General features: G+C 50.4%; 1 protein-coding gene across 1 annotated transcript in view; it reads right to left on the reverse strand.

Annotated features, from left to right (window-relative positions):
* ftz-f1 (ftz transcription factor 1) overlaps nt 1–15,040 on the reverse strand; it is a 291,716-nt gene that overhangs the window by 40,454 nt on the left and 236,222 nt on the right. The window contains exons 3-4 of the mRNA XM_084588851.1: nt 14,406–14,947; nt 10,995–11,270 (exon numbers count right to left, since the gene is read on the reverse strand). Coding sequence (XP_084444977.1) covers nt 10,995–11,270; nt 14,406–14,947 — 818 coding nt within the window. The remainder of the gene's footprint in view (nt 1–10,994; nt 11,271–14,405; nt 14,948–15,040) is intronic.

Here is a 15,040-nt window from a genome sequence, read left to right on the forward strand (position 1 = left end):
TTACTGTTGTATTATATAATAAGCATACTCGTATTGATTATATATCAGCTATATAAGGAATACGTTTTTTGAGTGTCACTCGCAACTCTCTAAAGCCATTAAAATGTGTTCCTCGGCGAGTAGGTGACATAACACCGTGTGCCTACTCCTTCCGTGTCTTGTCTTTCCACGCAGATTTTTTTTTTTTTTTTTTTTTTAAGATATGCGCGTACTGAAGCTTTTCATTCCAGTGGATTGTTCGCTCCTGCATTATTCCCGCAAAAAAGAAGAAAAAAAAAATAATAACTGCAGCTTCAAAGGGTAAAGAAGAAAGTTTTCTTTCTTGTTATCCGCTCATGCAGAAGTCGAAAGAATCGGGATCGGGACAAACAACAGATCACGCAGACCGACCAAGAGCAAGGAGAGCTCATAAACCAGTCACATGTCAAGGTGAGGGAATGCTCTCACGACACTACTTATCTACTGCGAAAACTCGGCACAGTGACACTGAGTGCTAGATTTCCGCTACCTACTGCGTTCCTTTTACCTGTTCACACCTCATCCTAAGTCATGCGCACGTTAGCCCGCATATCCATTGGTTGGCTTTTCGAGCACAAGCATCGTCACGTATCCTGGATAAACCGCTGACCTCTAAAGCTGGCTAAGATAATGTGCATAGCTGCCATTACTCCGTCTACCCTCTCTGACGGTTCTTGTCGCATACTGGCTGCTCCATTAATAATTTCAGCTACGGTTTACGTATGAGCGCCCATTACGTTTTTTTATATATATTTTGAAAACCATCGGATGAAAAAAAAAAAAAAGAGTTTTGGAGAGAGATTTACATTTTTTTTTTTTTTACTGTATGGTAACCTTACATAGATGCCGCCTACTATCACGTAGCTGACCCAATTTACAAGGACCATACAATGGCTGGAAAGACGATGACACCGATATTGTGCTGGTTGCTCGGAATACGGCTCCAAACCCGGCCGACGTGGGCGAAATCGCGGCGTTTCCTTCATGTCACGGGGGGCGGCCACAACGCGCCCATCATGTGCGGAGGAGCCTCAGTCGAAGGAGCAGTCCATTCGCAGCTGCTAAGCGCTCATGCTCATTAGGAAGAAGCTTGCCCACGAACAGAGAAGGCGGCATAGACAGGGCATAATTCATGGCCCCGAAGGGTTCGCCATCCTTTGGGTCCTCCGAAAAGCGAGCGGACAGAGAGAGGGCATACTGAGCACAGAATAACCAGAGGAGAGTGCGCGCTGACGAAGGCGGCGGCGCTCTATACGACGGCGATGTCGGCGAAGAACGGAACATGGCGGCGGCAGAGACGGTGGGCGAGGGAGCGCCCGAGAAGCGGCGGAAAACCCGTTCGGGCGACCTTGGAACGCCAAAAAAATAACGCCGCACTCGCCTGGCTTCGCTGGTACGCGCACACACACAGACACGAGAACTCGCGCGGCTGCGCAGTATTATGCGTGGCATGCGCACTGATGTGCGTGCGCGCGCACATGCCTCTTCCCTTTCTCTCGAGGATAGTCGGATGCGGGCCAGCCGATAAACACGCGGTCAAGAGCCGTTACAGCGAATGCCCCTGCGGCGCACCACGCTCCTAGTTGCGTCACCAGGCATGGGGGCCTAGCGCAGCGGCGGTGTCTAGCTGCGCGACGAGATACGGGGCTGCAAAATACGGGAACCGTGGCTTTAAGAGTGATTAAAAGGAGCGACACCTGTACAGTATATGCAGCGCCTCTATGGCGCGAGCCACCGGCCTTCGTAACAAAATAATGGAGTAGCCAATTGATGGTGAACGCAGTGTAAACAGGCCGAGTATTTACACGGCTCCTTTGTGGTTGCAATGGGAGGTGGTCCAAGTGAGGGGACGCAGCGTATCGAAAGGGAACGACGGGGGAAGGCCGCATTAGGCACAAAGCCGCCCGAAGCCGGAAACGACAGGTGACATCATCACCGAGGCAACGCCGAAGAGGGAGAAAGCCGAGATGGAAAGAAAGGAATGAAAACGAGGTATATGTAGCAAACACGGGTCGGCAGGCGAAGGTAACACGAAAGTCCGTGGGAAGGGACCGTGAAAAAACATCACCTCATCAAATACGTACTCCCAGCCGACCCTACCCTGCACTCCTCCTAGCCTCGGTGAACGGTCTACGACACAGCGCTCTCATGCTGCGCCTGCACTGCCTGTAGACTATCGCGTTTCCTCCGCAAAATGCGGCAGCCCTTTCCCGTGCGCCACTTGAGGGGGGAAGAAAACAGAAGTGGAAATTTATTTCACATCGTCGAGCCGGCTCTGGCCTCCCTCTGCGCCGCCCGCGCGCAGCCAGGCGGAACCAGCACTCCTCGCTCCTACGTCGGTGCATTGTCAGCCAAGGCGGACGAGGAATTTCAATTACAATGACAATACCGAAACTCCCGCCGAAAGCAACCAGCTGCGGTTAACTTGGCAATGCGTTCCTGTACACTACCGGCTGTCGAGTTCTTTGCAGCACGCTGTCGTTTACGCCGCTCAAATACTTCCACAATTCAATCAAATCCCTCTTAGAGGACAAAGATGGAGGCAACCAACAACTCATGCACTGTTGCGAACCACTACTGCTGAAAAAGAACAGCTGTGAGTCGCCCGAGAAGTGCGATTCGTTGAAAAACTAAAAAAACAAAAAAGACAAAGTACAATCCCCAATGCTTTCCTTGGCCTCGCCGACTGCTGGCTTTTTTCCTTCATGTATTATAACGAGCACCCTCATTTGCCCTTCATTGATCTGCTTAAAGTGGTTACCGTTACTCGGTACCGTGTCACACTGCGCAGACCTCGTCGAGAGCCGCAGAACAAATAAAAGGAAAGATGGAAAGCGCTCGTCGGCAAGAGCGGCTCGATTTGTGCATACCGTACTGTCCTCGATGGCGCATTTCAGATGAACACCTCTATTGTCGTGACGCTGGGGCTATGGCGACCCGGCCTTCACTTGGTAGCGTGTAGAGACTCCGGGTTGAAGAAGGACTGAATCTTCGAAGTTGGTAAAATATGTACAAGCAGGTTTACTGGCACTTTGAGAAAACGTATTTACAAGAATATTTACATGAAGAAGAAGGGTACATCAGCAAAATGACAAGCGTTAAGAGTTCATAGCGAGAAGCGACTGGATGAGCCGTTTACCCAGGGCCCAGAGCGACATTTCGTGCTCTGCAGCGTCCTTAAAAACCCCCTATGTCCAGCCCCTCTCTGAAGATGCTGACCAACCAAATCCAGGGCACGCCCCTCAGGTATCGGCATCCAATCGAACACATCACTGCACTGATGGTCTGAAGCACTGACTGGTCCGGCATTCATTCGTTGGGCGTGATCACTTGTTGGCGGGAAAAGCTTGGGAACGGCGAGGAGAGGAGGTACATTTCTATTCTTCAGCAAAGAAACCACAGGCTGGTTCTGGGGGTTTTACTTCTCAGAAACCCGAGTGCACGTGGCGCCGCATAGGGCTCCCAACATGGTCCCTTTTCGACAATTGCAAATCTTTCCTGCATTCCCGGGAAATCACTTAATGGCCGTATGAGTCATGCTCTTCTCTTGTCCTGCACGTCAGCGGACATGTCACTCTGTCGTCTCCTTTGGATAGGAGGCATTCATCACTGGAGGATAGCACTTCTCGACTGGAAGGGTGAACAAAAGAAAGCACTTCCTGCTATTTCCCGCAGGGGGACGTTTCTTTGTGTTTTTCCAGACGTTCTCTTGACAGGGCCAATTTGGCATTTGCAGGTTGTCCACAAAGCAAAACATGCTTACAAAACAGGATTCCTGGAAACAGGCTCACTTAGAGCCAATGGACCATCACCACATATTCACAAAACTTTTCCATGCCCACAGGCGAACAATAGAGCGCGCAAATGCGGATGCTTGGTCGTAACAGCCTCCTCCCCCGCCAGAAGAGACTCGGAGGGCAGCAGCCGCAGCTGCTGCATGAAGAGACGACTTAATGGCCTGCACGTGAACGCTTGAAGCTCGCTGTTGCATGTCGCGTTGTCTTGATTGTTGTAGGCCAAATTGCTTGAGCTATCTGAAACTCAACCACATGTCGAAGCAAGCACTCGGCTCCCGTCTGAAGAGACCAGGTCAAAAGAAAACTGCCATTGTTGTTCGAGAAAAGCCCACTCTCAAGACGTTCAGGACCCACGTATGCCTCGAAAACCAAACGTGCTGCTTTACATAGTCATCTATATTCAAGCGCACGAAAAAAAAAAAAACCTGATTATCAATTTGGATACATGGTGAGGAACATCTCGGACCGCTTAGAAAGAGCGGCTAAGCGCGTCCGCATTCCCATTTAACTTCCCCTTTTTGTATCTTATTTCAAAATTGTACTGCTGTAAAATCAAGCTCCACCTAAGAAGGCGACTGTTCTTCGATGTCGCAGTTTGCAGCCAAGCCAGGGGACAATGGTCCGTCTCTACGGTGAATTTGGCCCCTCCAAGATAGCACTGCAATTTTTGAATGGCCCATACAATGCAAGCGCATTCCTTCTCTGACGCGCAATAAGCCCTCTCTCTAGAACTCAGTTTTCTGCTCAAGTAGAGCACGGGGTGCTCATTACCGTCGTCATCTCTCTGGCAGAGAACAGCACCTAACCCTCGATCACTGGCATCACACTGGACCGTGAATTCTCGGCCATAGTCTGGAGCTCGCAATACCGGACGGCTAATCAGCACAGCCTTCAGGTTTACGAAGGAGGCTTCCTTTTGTTCGTCCCAGACTACATTTGTCGGTTCTGTCTTGCGGAGAGCGTCGGTCAGAGGGCTAGCCAAAGCTGAATAGTTAGGGATGTAGTGATTGTAGTACCCAGTCAGACCCAGGAATGCTCGAATTTCCGTCTTCGTGCTCGGCCGCGGGTAGTCTGCTACCGCAGAAATCTTAATCTCGCTGGGTTTCCTGAAACCTTGACCTACATTGTGACCCAAGTAGTCCACGGTCGCCCTTGCCAGGCAACATTTCTCGGCCTTTACGGTTAGTCCAGCTTGACGCAAAAGGCTCAGTACAGCTCTTAGATGTACCATATGGTCCGCCCATGAGTCGGAAAAAACCGCAATGTCGTCTAAATAAGGCACCGCGAATGTTTCACACCCCTTTAAAACCCTATCCATGAGTCGGGAAAAACAAAATGGAGCATTTTTGAGCCCGAAACTCATCATTGTTGGCTGGTAGCTGCCCGTCGGAGTGACGAAAGCCGCGTATCTGCTGGCGCGTTCAGTGAGCGGTACTTGCCAGTATCCTCGAGTAAGGTCCAGCGTAGTCACATATGCCGCTCTACTGACCTGTTCTACTCTCTCCTCAATATTCGGAATAGGATACACTTGATCCCTGGTGAGAGAATTTAGCTTTCGGTAGTCTACCACAGGCCTAGGGTCTTTACCTGGAGCTTCTACTAAGATCATAGGCGAAGCATAATCGCTTTCCGAGGGTTTTATTACTCCCAATTCCAGCATGCGAGTTACTTCCCTATCCAGAATTTCTCTTTGCCTTGGAGAAAATCGGTAGCACCTTGATCGCACTGGCACGTCTGAAGTCAGCTCAATATCGTGCTCAGTCAAATCAGTTCTGCCTGGCCTGTCCACGAAGCAGGCCTCAAACTCTGTTATTATCTCGCCCAGATCGGACAGCTGGGATTTCTTTAGTTCTCCTCTCTGCTCCGTCTTTTTGAGAAGCTCCTGAGCGTTGCTTCCTTTTCCGCTGAGGCAAATCAAGTTGTCCCCCATCTCCTCGGGAAGGTTTAACGTTAGATTTACCACGGCTTCCCTCTGCACATAAGGCTTCATAAGATTGCAATGATAAATGCGCACTTCTTTACGCCTACCGGGAATTTTCACTGCGTAGTTAGTGTTAGAAAGCTTTGCAACGACTTCAGCCGGTCCTTCCCACTGTACTTCGAGCTTATTCTGCCTTGAACTTCTCAGCAACATCACCTGGTCCCCGATACAAAACGTCCTTTGACGGGCTGACTTATCATAGTACACCTTGGAACGAGCCTGGGCTGACTTCATGCTGGCCTCAACGAGTTCCTTAGTGTTATGTAAGCGATTCAAGAGGTTCAGAATGAATTCTACTACTGTTGGGTCTTCTCCGCGCCCCTCCCAGGCTTCGCGCACCATTCGCAAAGGTGAGCGCAGTGACCTTCCGTACACCAACTCGGCTGGGCTAAATCCAGTGGATTCGTGCGGCACTGACCGCAAAGCGAAAAGCGCTGCAGGCAGGCAGGTATCCCATTCGCGCTTGTTTTCATAGCACAGTCCCCTCAGGACTCGTTTGAGAACAGAGTGCCATCTTTCTACGCTGTTGCTCTGCGGATGATGGATCGAGCTATGCACTACCTTAATGCCGCATCGCTCGAGAAATGAGGTGGTGAGGACACTCGTGAAAACGCTACCCTGATCACTTTGTACCTCGGAAGGGAATCCAACTCGTGCAAACACTGACAGCAGCGAATCCACTACACTCTCGGACGTCACCTCGCGCAGCGGAACAGCCTCTGGAAACTTTGTGGCTGGGCATAACATAGTGAGGATATAACGGTACCCTGACTCGGTCACAGGAAGTGGCCCAACTATATCTATTACTAACCGGTGAAACGGCTCGGTAATGATTGGTACTAACACCATCGGAGCTTTCCACTTATCTTGCGCCTTTCCAACCCGCTGGCACGTGTCGCATGACCGTACAAAATTTTCCGTGTCCTTAAAACATCCAGGCCAATAGTATTCCTGCAACAGCCTCTGCTTTGTTTTCTTTATTCCAAGGTGACATGACCACGAGCTGCCATGGGAAAGTCGCAGTAAGTCTCCGCGGTACTTTTGGGGAACGACTAATTGGTCCCGCTCTACTCCGCGCTTATCCTTGAATAAGCGATACAGCACTCCCTTTCTCATCTCGAAAGAAATATTGTTTGCTGTCTTAGTGGCGCGGTGGCGCTCCCTTATCTCCTGTATATTGGGATCATTGGCTTGCTCTATAGCTAAGTCCTCTCGGGTTCCACTTAAAAGTCTCGTGAGATTACTAGACACTGGCGGCAAGAGGTTACTCTCAAGAACGTCCTCATTCCGCGTCTCATCAAGCTCACTTTCAAGTTGACTTATCTGAGATGCCTCGCTCTCAAAGTTTTCTGACCTGCTATCTTCCGCATTTACCATTGTTTTAACTGCCGTTTCCTCCGCTGTGGATTTTTCTGGAATGAGCAGTGTAGCTAGTTCTCGCGCCTTTGAACGTGTTAAGGCTTGCACAACTCTGTCTCCGAAAAGGATGCCCCTCTTTCGCAGCAGCATGTCCGATTTGTTGGAGAACAAATACGGATAGCACTTAGGAAGCTTTCCTGAAACGGCAGCCTCGGTTGTTAATTCGCCGAAAGGGCCCTCGATGACCACGTTCGCGATCGGCAAGCACACACTCTGTTCCTCAACTACCTGTCGGATCCATGCACACTGTCCTGTATAGTCGGAAGGCGATACATACGCCGGATGGACAACATCCATCGTTGCGGCCGAATCGCGCAGTACCTTGCAAGGCTTCCCGTTGACTACTAGGTCATGCAGGTAGGGTTCCAAAAGCTGCATATTTTCATCGCAGTCACTGACATACGAGAAAGCAAACTTTTCTTTCCGGCAGTTAACGGCAATGTGACCCTGCTCATTACACCTAAAGCATGTGAGCGGCTTCCTAGCCTCAAGCTTTTTCTTTGTGTTCTGCGCGTTGGTCACTTCCCCACTTTTCTCACTGCCGTCCTTTCTAGGGCGTTTGCCTGAAGAAGCCTTCCTTTCTTCGTTTGCAAATCTAGCAATGTGCCTTTTCTGACGGTGATTTACACTGAACTTGGGATTGCGGCGCCTATCTACTGCTGGGTTGCTGAATTGTCGGCGCGAAGCGTACTCCTCAATGAGTTCGGCAGCTTCAGTTGCCGACTTAATTTCGCCTCGGTCCTGTAACCAATTTCTTTCTTTTTCTGGGAGGCAGCTATAAAACTGCTCCAAAAGAATTCGCTCGACTACAGCGTCCCTATCACTGTAGGAATCTGTGCTCTTTAGCCACTCGCCCAAATTTACTCTTAAATTGTACAGGAATTCAGGGTAACTCTCGTCCCTGGACTTAGTAGCTTTCCGAAAACGTTGTCTGAACGCCTCGGCGCTAAGCCTATACTTTCTCAGAAGGCAAGCTTTGACCTTCTCGTAGTTGTCCGCGTCCTCCTTGCTTAGCCGCGCGACAACCTCCGCTGCCTCGCAGGGCAGAACCGTCAATAATCTCTGAGACCAAGTGTCTCGCTGGAAGGACAGTTTTTCGCAGGTTCGCTCAAAGTTAGCCAGATACAGACCGATATCCCCTGATATCACATATGGCTGCATGTACTTTGACATCTTGAAATCTGCCTCCTTGTTGAGAAGAGGTACCGCTAGCTGGGGACAATTGCCCGACCTCTTGCTCAACTCTAGTTCTAATTTCCGGAGCTCAATTTCTTGGTCCAGCTTTTTTGCTTCTCTTTCACGCTTCTTTTCCTCTTTTTCCCACTCACGTTCGCGCTCCCTTTCCTCTTTTTCCCTCTCAAGTTCACGCTCACGCCTCTTTTCCTCTTTTTCCCGCTCTTTCTGCTCTTTTTCCCGCTCCTTCTGCTGTCTGAGCTGTTCCTTTTTTTGACCGATGAGGTTCCATGCTTCACTGAGCTCCTCATCATCGGCTCCCAAATCTGTGATTGCCTTTATAATCAAAGGTTTTCGTGCCAAACCACTTGTATCAATTCCCAATTCCTCACACAATTGCAACAGTTCCGGTTTCTGCAGCTTTTGTAGGTCCATGATCGCTCCGAGTGTCGGCTACTTCCAAAACAACAGTGCAAACTACCAAACCTAAAGGCGTTTCCACACTCTCTTTACCAGTTCTAAAATCTAACCCTGTTCTAGAACCTGGTCCACATCAGAAGAAAAGCCAAGCACTCACCCACACATGCGATCGATGTTCCGAGCTGCCCTCTTGTTGGCCGATTGTTGCTCCTGCTTGTTGCTTGAGATGCCACCTCCGATCACAAGGTGTTGTGGCTTGTAGCTTCAGATCCACCTCCAATCACCAGATGTTGTGGCTTGTAGATTCAGATCCCAACGCTGGTCACCAGTGTTGGGGCTTTATCCCACCGCTGCCCCCAGTTGTCGTGACGCTGGGGCTATGGCGACCCGGCCTTCACTTGGTAGCGTGTAGAGACTCCGGGTTGAAGAAGGACTGAATCTTCGAAGTTGGTAAAATATGTACAAGCAGGTTTACTGGCACTTTGAGAAAACGTATTTACAAGAATATTTACATGAAGAAGAAGGGTACATCAGCAAAATGACAAGCGTTAAGAGTTCATAGCGAGAAGCGACTGGATGAGCCGTTTACCCAGGGCCCAGAGCGACATTTCGTGCTCTGCAGCGTCCTTAAAAACCCCCTATGTCCAGCCCCTCTCTGAAGATGCTGACCAACCAAATCCAGGGCACGCCCCTCAGGTATCGGCATCCAATCGAACACATCACTGCACTGATGGTCTGAAGCACTGACTGGTCCGGCATTCATTCGTTGGGCGTGATCACTTGTTGGCGGGAAAAGCTTGGGAACGGCGAGGAGAGGAGGTACATTTCTATTCTTCAGCAAAGAAACCACAGGCTGGTTCTGGGGGTTTTACTTCTCAGAAACCCGAGTGCACGTGGCGCCGCATAGGGCTCCCAACATGGTCCCTTTTCGACAATTGCAAATCTTTCCTGCATTCCCGGGAAATCACTTAATGGCCGTATGAGTCATGCTCTTCTCTTGTCCTGCACGTCAGCGGACATGTCACTCTGTCGTCTCCTTTGGATAGGAGGCATTCATCACTGGAGGATAGCACTTCTCGACTGGAAGGGTGAACAAAAGAAAGCACTTCCTGCTATTTCCCGCAGGGGGACGTTTCTTTGTGTTTTTCCAGACGTTCTCTTGACAGGGCCAATTTGGCATTTGCAGGTTGTCCACAAAGCAAAACATGCTTACAAAACAGGATTCCTGGAAACAGGCTCACTTAGAGCCAATGGACCATCACCACATATTCACAAAACTTTTCCATGCCCACAGGCGAACAATAGAGCGCGCAAATGCGGATGCTTGGTCGTAACACTATACAGCAAGGAGCTGACTGACTATACTTCCGAAGGAGGAGCCAATCCTGCCGTGAGACAACTGCCAATTGTAAGGTCGCCGTGAAAAACAAAACATGCACCCACGCAGTTATCAGCCGTAGACAGCGACAGATTACCGCGCTGTAATTACAAAGCCACTACTTGCGTCGAAAGCGGAGCTTTTGTAAGCTACAAAAGATCAACTAACGAAACGGGTATCGATACCACTGGTAATTTTTTCCAAGCAATCAGCGGTTACGACAAAAATTTCTTCTTCTTTTCCGTTTTTTTTTTTTTTTTTTTTTTTCCACGCGCATCGATGTTTAGGCATATCGCGCTTCGCCTGCAGTGATAATGGAATCCACTGCTGTCTTGGTGCACTATTTGTTAAGGGAAAACAATGTTCCAACTTCTAGGTTCGATTTCTTCGCCAATAATAGCGCCTTCCGCTGCCAAACAAACATCAGAAATGGGCACATAATTCATTATTTTTACAAAGAACTGTCACTGTGTCCTCAGTGTGTTCGCTAAGCGGCTACGCCAAATTTATAGGCGAAAGTTTCCAAAGACCAATTGGTCGTTCTGGCTAATAGGATGAAAGTGGCGGATATAGCCACCGAAAGTGTTTGGATCGCTATTAGGGCGGGTTTGCGACGACGCGTTGTTATAAACTTGATCCGACGTATTAATACCCGCACAGTGCAACGCTAGCCCGGGAGACAGGCACCGCCAACACATGGGGAGAGGGTACTTTGAGCCGCCGAAGTGCAGGCCAACGACGACAAGCGACAGAAGCCTGCTTCTCGGCGGGCTTCGCGCTCACAAAAGCGGTCAGGCAGAGTACTCACCCGTAAGTCCTTGAAGAAGATGGTGCTGCGCGCCCAGTCGACCTGAGCGAAGAGTGACTGGTCGATCACCTTGCACATAAGTTCGAAGAGGTCCACCTCGCACTGGTTGTACGTCTGGTTCTGAAGCAAGCCGAAGAGTTGCGTCTGCCACTCCTTGTCGTCCAGCATGTTCTTTTGGAACTCCCGCACCAGCGCCGGGACCTTCGCGTCGTCGCTGGCCACCAGCGGACCAGGCTCGTACGCCGCTGGGAACGGCTTGGGCGGAGACGACGGGCCCTGCGACCCGTGCCATGTCATCCACGCGCCACAGACCGAGAAAGGAGGTAGCGTGCTGTCTGAATCAGCACACCAGGTTGGCCTAAGAGTACGCCGCGCGTTTTTTGCGCCGCATAAGCGACTTTCCCCAAATGTGATATTCTTACCAGGCCAAAAAGTATATTGACACCAGGGGCGTAGCCAGGGGGAGGGCTTATGGGGCTTCAGCCCCTCACGAATTTTTTTCGTACTGTCATGTCGGAAATCAATCTGGGCTTTGTCTCCAGTATGTCTTTTTCACGCTGAAAAAGAGATTTCGGTCGGAATAAAAAAAGCAAAAGGTGCCATTTAGTTTTCTGAAATCGTTCTTCGGACCATACAAAGGATACAAGCCACACTATCAGACAAGCTGACAAAGCACGTAGAGACGGAATGTGTGGTGAAATATATATATAAAAAAAAAAAATTAAAAGGGAGCGTGATGCCACATGCGCAGCCTCCGCAGGCCAAACTCGATCTTCTGGCGCTGCACTGTCTTCTCCCTCTTGTTCGTACTGAATCTTGGTGTTTCTAGCCGCTATGTGTGCTCCGTTGGAAAGTATGTCGAAGTGGTCTGCTGAGAGTCCTCGTCTGTTCCTAACACTTTAGTTTGTTAGAGTGCAGATGTTGCATTATAATCAAAGTTATTAGCACACTTGAGAGTGCAGGCAACAATTTCATCGGCGGGTTCGTCAGGAAGACTTCGTATTCGGACTAATGCTATTGTATGGCTGCAAAACTGTCTATGATGAATTTTCAGTTCTTCATTTGCTAAATTAAACAAATAATTTTCGCCTGAAACAATACATGCGCAGCATACTCGATGGAACGAAAGCCCCGGACGGTGCTATTCTTAGGTGCAATCTTTGCATCCCAGCATGCAGAATTTATGGCGCACTTGAGATGTGACAGGTATCTCGATACGGAGGAGGCTGGGCAGCAACGTCAGCCCCCCCCCCCCCCCCCCCCCCCCCCTCGAAAAGAATTTCTGGCTACGCCACTGATTGACACCACTATACAGTGGCATGAAAAGTAACCTTTTCCTCTTTAACATGCGGGAACTGTCAACACATTTTACGGTGCTTGTCAATGTTAGAAGAAGCGTTCGAATCACAGTTTAATGGTCCAAGCTACAGTACGTCGGTACAATCTCGAAGACTGTTTCAGAATACTTGCCAGCGAGCTGCGACTTGCTCTGCCCACTGGGCGCTTATGAGACCAAATGGAGGTATAATCGCTTCGGATCTAACTGCGCATGTCAGTGTCACGCCCACAACTTAGCAAGACCCGCACGAACAGCGGTCGCACATAACGGAGGGCAAATGTGTGTACACCCACAAAGGCTTGCTTTAAGTAACCTGCACTTAAAGAAGGCCCTGTTCTATTTAATTGGCATCAACGAGGACAGCCAATGACACATCCTCGTACGTTTTACGCATGGCAAAATCGAAAACGCAACTTCTGTCACCGCCCGTTGTCCAGCGAATGTGAAACTTGTTCCGTTATCTGAAACATAGCCGCCTGGATCTGGCAAGTTGAGCCCAACTGCCACACGGAAATTAACCGTGCGGGTGTGTGCGACGCTTGACCTTGAAGTGACCTTCTCACTCTACAGTAGCACAGCTGCCGAGCTAATAAAGAAAAATGACAACCTCGGAGCGGAACGGATCCGAACCGAGGTATTTATCGTTGTAGGCGAGTACGGAATTTCTATCGCCGCAGCCGATCATCAACTTAGACACATTATCGCGCTGTGCACTGCTCTTCGTCGTCTTCACTAACTTTCCTCTGCGCGCAACAACTTTTGCACGCCCTATTCAGTTTAACTACGTTGAAACCTTACCATTTTTCAGCCTCTATTTAGTCGTACCCGCAGTGACCAGTCAGAAGTCAAACCCCTTGCCTCATATGAGCCAAACCGAGGGCAACCTCATTTTATGTTCAGGTCCCACCCATGGGTGAACTAAAATATCCGCGGAATGCTCAACGGGCAACTTTAGGGCATGCAGCATTACATGATGCGCTTACCATATGTCGCTAATCACGAGCTTCATTGCAATGATACTTGCGATGACGACTAAGGAGGGAGTTTTTCACGGCCTATTTGAAGGTAAGGGTCTTTTGCGCCGAAAAGGGACAACCTTGCATACATTTGGAGCGTAAGGGCCAACATATACCCATGCTCCGCTACACAACTAAGAAACAAACCCCGTTGCCTGGCCATCTTTGAGAAAGACTAACAGCAAGCAAGATTGCGCTGCAGGTCGCTAAACAGAGCTAAACTGCAATTTTGACTAATTTTCAAAGCGTTCGCTTCGAAGGTTCTGTTAAGAGTGCCCCATAAATGCATTGAAGGTCACTCATGATGCGCCCTCTGGGCTGACAGTTGCCGCACGAGATTAGAAAGGCTAACTACGCGAGTGGTTGACAGTTCTCCACCAGAAAAGACACTACGATGATCAATGGTGAATAATAAACAATTCCACTAAGGGTTGCAAACCAGTTGTGAATGCTGAGGAAGCCTCTGTAATTACAAGAAGGCCGATCTTCAGCACAGCGAGCAAGAGCATCAATATGTCGTTCCACCGAGCTACCGTGGTCAGACGCAACTGAAAGGTTTCCCGCTACCGGGCACTGGGCTTTTGAAGCGGCACGACATGTGCTCCTGGTCACCGCTGAGATCACCACAAACCTTAACCAGAGGCGGGTTTAAGGGGGGTGCGGTGACGGCGGTCGAAGCCTCGAGCGCTCACTAGACTATAAATTTTATATAGAAAATCTGTGCTCACGCCTATCTATTCCAAACAACTAAAGGTTTATATGGCAGCCCCCCCCCCCCCCCCCTCTTTCAGAAACAAAAAAAAAAAAAAAATTCTCCTTTCCTACAGCGACCCATAAATCCGCCCCTGAATCTGATGAGCTGACGATAACTACCCCCACCCATGGATTACGTTCCACGAGACCGTAAGAAACGGGCAAGAACCAAAGGGACAAGGTGGTATGAGCTCCATGTTTTCTTCACACAGAGGCCTTCTCTGGCCTTTGAATCGAGACTAGTAAGGAGCCAGGTTCGCGACCGTCCCTTGGGCCCAGGAAGAAGGGCCGGGACCAGCGCACCTGCGTGAGCCATGCCGGCGTGGGCGGCGCCTGCGGCGGGGCTGTCTTGTCCGGCTGGGCCGCGGCCGCAGTCGCTGCGTAGTGGCTCTGCTGCGTGGCGGCCGAGGGCGGACCTCCGGGCGGAGGGCCCTGCTGCTGCTGTTGCTGCGCTTGGTGCTGTTGCTGTTGCGTAGGGTGAGGCTGGGGCACCAGAGCCATGGGTTGGCCCACGAGTCCCGCCAACGGCGAGGGTGAGGAGTCCGGCGAACTCGTCGAAGAGCTCAACTGAGGAATCTGGATTTCCTGCTTGATGGGCCCACCGGGTTCCGGAGAGTACAGTCCGGGGGAAGAGACGGACGCTGACGGGGGCAGCGCGTAGTGGACGCCCGCGGATCCTACGGTCAGCGGGCCGCCGGCGCCCGAGGCCTCTGAGCCACCGGCCGAACTACACTGGGACAGGGCGAGCTGCTTCTGGCGCAGCATCTGTAGCTTCCGGGCCCGGTCCCGCTTGTACATGGGGCCGAACTTGTTGCGGCCACCCCGCATGCGATCGGCTCGAACCGCTGCACGGAGAGAGAGAAAACAAATCAGCCGGCGCTGACAGAAGCAGCCACAAGGGAGGATTAAAGCACATTCAAAACGCCCACTGTGGCATC

The sequence above is a fragment of the Amblyomma maculatum genome, chromosome 1, assembly GCF_055883805.1.
Source record: "Amblyomma maculatum isolate TAMU_Amacu chromosome 1, ASM5588380v1, whole genome shotgun sequence".
NCBI lineage: Eukaryota > Metazoa > Arthropoda > Arachnida > Ixodida > Ixodidae > Amblyomma > Amblyomma maculatum.